This window comes from Propithecus coquereli, unplaced genomic scaffold (genome assembly GCF_000956105.1).
Source record: "Propithecus coquereli isolate 6110/MARCELLA unplaced genomic scaffold, Pcoq_1.0 Scaffold170, whole genome shotgun sequence".
Classification (NCBI taxonomy): domain Eukaryota; kingdom Metazoa; phylum Chordata; class Mammalia; order Primates; family Indriidae; genus Propithecus; species Propithecus coquereli.
The window spans coordinates 6,346,669-6,352,900 of NW_012141636.1; the positions used below are offsets into that span (position 1 = coordinate 6,346,669).

The 6,232-nt window shown below is 44.2% G+C and overlaps 1 protein-coding gene across 1 annotated transcript in view; it reads left to right on the forward strand.

Annotated features, from left to right (window-relative positions):
• TYR (tyrosinase) overlaps positions 1-2,544 on the forward strand; it is a 74,474-nt gene extending 71,930 nt beyond the window's left edge. Inside the window, exon 5 of the mRNA XM_012641785.1 lies at positions 1,918-2,544. Coding sequence (XP_012497239.1) covers positions 1,918-2,144 — 227 coding nt within the window. The 3' untranslated portion in view covers positions 2,145-2,544. The remainder of the gene's footprint in view (positions 1-1,917) is intronic.
• The last annotated feature ends 3,688 nt before the right edge of the window (positions 2,545-6,232 follow it).

Genomic DNA, 6,232 nt, shown 5'->3' on the forward strand with positions numbered 1-6,232 from the left:
AAACTACTCCCAGTCCTATAACAAAAGATCTATGCCCCCCAAATCAGCTACCATAATTCTTTAAGATATTTATTCTGATATTCACCTCATATTTGTAAATAATAGTCAATATTACTATTTATTAATTCATCATTTATCTCTGGAGTTTCTCATATAGAAATAATGATTTTAACTCTCTTACAGCCCTCTTTTTCTTTCCTCCACCTTCTCGGTGTAGTATTATCATTATTTGGGGTCAAATCTACATCTAGGATTTTCATTATATTTACTATTTAAGTATTATTCACAATTGAACCAAATAATATGCTATGATTACATTTCCTTTCGTATGTTATTTTTCTTTTGGGATTAATCCTTTATCTTTTCACTGGTTTTAAATTACCCATCACTATTTATATCAAATTTTTAAAAAATAACTGTAAATATCACCATATAACATAGTGAAATATGGATGATTTATCATTTTTTCCCTTGGATGACATTCTTTGTATAGCTGCTCTTCCCATTCCACAGCTACTACTGTGGGACATTCCGTTACCGTATCTTCTGGGTCCAATAACATATTTAGTCATTCAGTAGACATTTTAATTCTCTCCTAGGTGTTTCAGACATTGCACCAGATGCCAGGATTACATTAATGCTTAAAACATAATATTGGCTTTCAAGGAGTCAGTTCAATAGAAAAGATAGTCATATAAGTAGATATTAATAATTGGAATATAATGTGATGTGTGCAATAACGGAGGAAATGCTAAACTTATATTAGGTGTTTAAAGCTTGCTAACTGAATATAAAAGCAGCTCATGGCAGTTGAGGAGATAAAACCTGACTTTATGAAACAATTCAAGAACTAGGTAAGGGAACCCAGTAAGTATAATACATTATTTCTGAAGTATATGTCCTGAGTTATTAAAATTAGATGATTTCAGAGGTGGGAAAGTATTTATAGGCAGCAGTAGTTAGGGTTGTTATCCCTCCCCAATGGCATTTTGTTATGTGGTTGGAAGCAACATAAATAATCAGAATGCTAAAAGTTTTGCCTTGCTCAGAATTATTTTTAAAAATACTTGGTTAGGCCAGGCGCAGTGGTTTGCACCTGTAATCCTAGCTCTCTGGGAGGCTAAGGCAGGAGGATATCTTGAGCTCAGAAGTTGGAGACCAGCCTGAGCAAGAGCGAAACCCCATCTCTATTAAAAAAAGAAAAATTAGCCAGGCGTCATGGCACATGCCTGTAGTCCCAGCCACTCCAGAGGCTAAGGCAAGAGGATCACTTGAGCCTAGGAATTGAGGTTTCAGTGAGCTATGATGATTCCACTGCACTCTACCTGGGGCAACAGAGCAAGACCCTGTCTAAAAACAAATAAACAAACAAACAAATAAATAAATAACTGGGTTAAAGTCTGTTGTTTTAAGATTTAAAATTATGACCTCCGTGAATACAGAGATTGTTCAAATGCCCTGGGGTTCTTGGGAGATTACTGAGCATTTGCTAGTAGTATAGTCAGTTAATGGTTGTCAAGTAATTAAAAGACTGAATTATTGAATGGTTATTGAATGGTTAATGATACAACAGTGTCAGAATTGTTATAAGATCAGCAGAAGGAGCTGTAGAAATAATAGATAACATTTAATTGAGTCTACACTGTCTACTAGGCAATAATTTACAGAAATTTTCTATAAAATTAAAACATCCCAACAAGGGAGTATACATTTCCTTTTTTCCTGATGAAGAAACTGAGGCTTTGGAACACTAGGTATAAATTTCCTAAGTTTTATTGCTAGTAAATAGCAGAGCTGCAATTCAAACCCAGTGTCTGACTCCAAAGTACTATGAAAGAATGATGATGATGATGATGATGATGATGATGATGATGATGATAACAAGAGAAAAAACAATGGGATGTCTTTCTCTTGCAGACCCAGACTCTTTTCAAGACTATATTAAGCCCTTCTTGCAACAAGCCAGTCGGATCTGGCCATGGCTTCTTGGGGCAGCTGTGGTAGGGGCTGTCCTCACTGCCATGGTGGTAGGGCTCACCAGTCTGCTGTGTCATCACAAGAGAAAGCAGCTCCCTGAAGAAAAGCAGCCACTCCTCATGGAAAAAGAGGATTATCACAGCTTGTTGTATCAGAGCCATTTATAAAAAGGCTTAGGCAACAGAATAGGGCCAGAAAGCCAGACCTCATGTTAACTCAAAGTAACGTCCAGGTTCCCAGGGGATATCCCGACAGAAAACCCTAGTATTTGTCAGTAAAGACCATTCTCAGAATTGTAACCTAATACAAAGTGTGTCCTCCCTGTGATGTGGGTAGAACACACCTGTATTTGTCTTGCTGTTTTTGTTCATCCCTTTTTACAATTTTCCCCAAGCCCATATTTCCAAGGAATGGATGCTACTTGGTGATGAGAAACTGTTACTTGTATCTAAATTAAAGTGCTCTTATTAAAAAATTGAATAATTTTCATTTTTGCCTCCTGATTATTTAAAGATATATTTCTTTTTTATTGCCCCCTTCTTTGGTTTTAATAAAATAGTAACAAATGTACATTAACTAACTCCTTAAAGCTTGAGCAATACATTTTTATTCTCTTCGAAAGCATGGTATTTTCCCATATTTTACATTTCTGCCCCCAAATGCATTATGGACTTCGATTGTCAGCTCTTTTCTGTCACAGTTCTAAATATACTCCTGAGGGTTACTGAGAACAAGGGCTCAGCCTCTATCACACATCCAGCTAAGTGCCTGTCTCAAGATGCGTCCATTAAATATTTTGATGATGATGCTTGTTAAGTGTATTAACATCTTTTTGCCTTCTAAGAAGTATTTTATTAGAAAAAGTTTAAAATGCTACGAAACATTTGAAGGTTGAGAATAATTACCTGAATATCAACCTGTCTTCAATTCTAATAAAAAAAATTTGTTTCCAGGGGGATCGGGAAAATGGCGGATTAGGGGTGACCTCCTGGCTCTCTGCTCCCAGAGTGGGAGGTGAAGAACACGGACACTCACATGCAAGTGAGGTGCTCTCCCACAGGATCAGCTTCATGAATCTACAGAGAAGCAGCGAGGGACAAGCAGTGCTGCGGAAAAAATAAGGTGAACTGGAAAAGCGCCTGCAAGTACCGGAGAGTGCGGGACAAAGGGGAAGGGCAGCGCAGGATGGCCGCCTCCAGCGGTGGGCTCGCCCGGACAGTGAGATCTGACTCACAGGAAGACCACTCTTCCTCTACCAAACCCCACTCCCACGCAGGCAGGGAAGTGCCAGAAGTCAGTGCGAAGTGGTAGCACAGACCGACAAGCGACAAGCGGTGGGGAGCCGAGACAGGAGCAGGTCCATTTTGAATGCGCCAGCGCGGCGCTGGGTCGGCATCAGAGGGGAGAGACCGGCCCGAGCACGCGCTCCCGGGATCAGACGCCGCCCGAGCCCACAGGGGAGAGTTTGGAGGCAGCTTCTTGCCACAGGAGACCGCCAGGACTGGATCGGGGGAGGGGAACTCCATAAAAAAGGCTCTGCCCATGGAAATTGCTGAAAGTTCGGTGGGCGCTGGGAGGGACACAGCACAGAGTCCTCCCGCGGATTGGTCCAGAGTCGCCGTGTGTAGCGGGGGCGGCAAGCTCGGCGGGTGGCCCTGGGAGGCAGCTCTGGGAGTCGGCAACGGTGGACCCCGGCTCTGGATGCCCTCCCGGTGCAGTCGGCTCCAGCGCTGACTAGCAGGGGGTGGGCAGCCGCAATTCCGGCAACCCAAAGCCTGCGACCGCGGGGACTTGTTGCCCGGGCATCGGTCTGAGTCATAGCCGCTGCCTCCGTGGCAGAGCTGGTGGCGCCCTGCGAGGAGGAGAGAGGAGAAGAGTAGCAGTGCGCAGCCACTTTTTCTCCCGAATTTGCGGACAGCCTGTCCCAGCCACGGATTCAAGCCCCGCCTCCGAAAGGGCGGAAAAGGGAGAAAGATCGATATTTCTACTGACTTTCCAGGCGGTCTCCGGCGGCCCTGTTCCACTCAGTCGCTGGCGCTGTCCGCAAAGGTGACGGGGAACTGAGAGTGAACTGAGGGAGACCGCTTGTAGAACTGTGATCCGGGACACATAAGCACCCCCTCTGCCAGGCGACTCCCCCGCCCCGATGCACCGCACTAAAGGGCCAGCCTCTGCCACTAGGCGGAGTTAAGGGGCCGTTTTTTTTTCTTTTCTTTTCTTTTTCTTTTCTTTTTTTCTATATGCATATTTCTCTTAATTCTCACTCTTTATTTATATATATATATATACTTTTTCTTCTTTCCTTCTCTTTCCCTTCTTCTTCCTTTTTACTCTCTTTCTGTGAGTGTGTATGTGTGTGGGTGTGTATCTGAAACCCACGACTGCAGGAGCCTGATTGTTGAATCTCCACAGCAGGGCTATTTCACACCGAAGAGACAGGATGCACCCCTAACAGTGTCTAGTGACCAAAGAGGCTGCTCTTCAAGCTGAGACACGTAGTCACCTCTATGTTGCGATTTGCTACCTAGAGCTGCCAGCCAAATGGACAGACTCCACTACGGGAAGGGCCGAGTAGAGAGTGAAGGAGGCTGCCTTCCCAACGGGGTCCTGTACCCTCATTTTCACAGTGACTTGGTAATCAGCGCCTCCTCCCAAAGAATTAGTTCCCCAACCTTGGTAGTGCGGAGGAACAAGGGAAGCTGTTCTCTGGACTGTGACCCTGTAGAGGTGGTGGATGACCCTTGACTATGATGTGACCACTGATATTGCGTACCAAAGGGACTGACCTCACATCCGCTGGGGTGGAATAGCAGGACAGGCTGCTTTCTGGTCTGGGTCCCTCAGGGGCCTTAGGCAGGGCTTCTCTAGAAGCCCTAAAGTGTGTACTTCTTACCAGCTAGTCAACCCTGCCCTTGAAGGGGTGGAATAATAAGGGTCGCCACTTCCTGAGCTGAGATGCCAGGTAGCCCCAGGAAGTGCCCTTCCCCCAGTCTGGGGGGTTATCTGCCCCTCTGGCAGGTGAAAACCCACACTCGGAGGAGGAAAGAAATGAGAGAACATGTTTTTCAGGCTGGGCCTTGGAAGAGTCTCAGCCAACGCCCCTCCCACAACCCTCCAGGACAGAGCCCACCCCTGAAGGTAGGCAGAAAGGAGAAAAAATACTTTCCCCATAGGACTAGCCTGAGTCTGTATGACCTTGGATCTAAGCAAAAGGGGGCAGTTTGTTGACGTGATACAGCTGATCGGTTTTGAACACCTGACAAGAACATAACACAAAAGCTTGCACTTGGTGAACAGGCTGTTGTCATCTTAGGGGCTAGTGGTCTGGGAAGGAAAATCTCGACCAGAGTCCTTAGCAATTGCACCAACTGACACACTGATTAGGAATTTCTCCACAAGAGTGCCTAATGAGCCCTGAATAACATATTAGCAGCTCTCTCCTAGCTACAGATCAAGCAATTTCTGAAGTATACTGCCTCAGGCACGCTGATTCCTGCTGTTCTTCTCACCACATCTTAAGTGGTAACAAGGCTCAAGGAGCCCTTGGGAGTGGCAAAACATTTCCCAAAGACTCAGGCTTTTGTATATCCCATTTGGGATTTTACAGCTCAATTCAAAGGTTATGGAATACCTTGACAACTGACTCCTCCATGCAAAATTGAAGCAACAAAAGAGAGAGCAACCTCATAACTAAACCCAGAACCTTCTGTCTCAACCAAGTAGTCGATACCAGAGTCACACACTCAAAAGTGACCCAACTCCTGGAAAGCTAAGCAAGGAAAAGAAACTCACTAATCTCCATAAGCAGAAAGAGCAGACAACAGGCCAGAGATAACCCAAAAGGCCAAAACCCCATCAAGACAGTACAAGACCAGGGAACATCTCTTCAGCTCTGCCAAGGAACATCCATTTGGAGCCCGAAAATTAAGTTCATAAACTACTCATAACACATCCAGTCCTTGACAAAGTAGCCTGATGAGAAAGAATCAGTGAAAGAACACAGGAAACATGAAAGATCAGAGAGAAAAGTCACCTCCAAAAGAAAATATTGGATCTCCATCAACAGATACCAATGTCCATGATACGATTAAACTGACAGAGGAAGAATTCCAACTATGGATTGTAAGGAAACTGAATAGAATAGAAGAGAAAATAGAATCCCAACATAAAGAAACCACAAGAACAATCCAGGAAATGAAAGAAAAATTTTCCAAAGAAATTGAAATACTAAGGAAAAACCAAACAGAAATTTTGC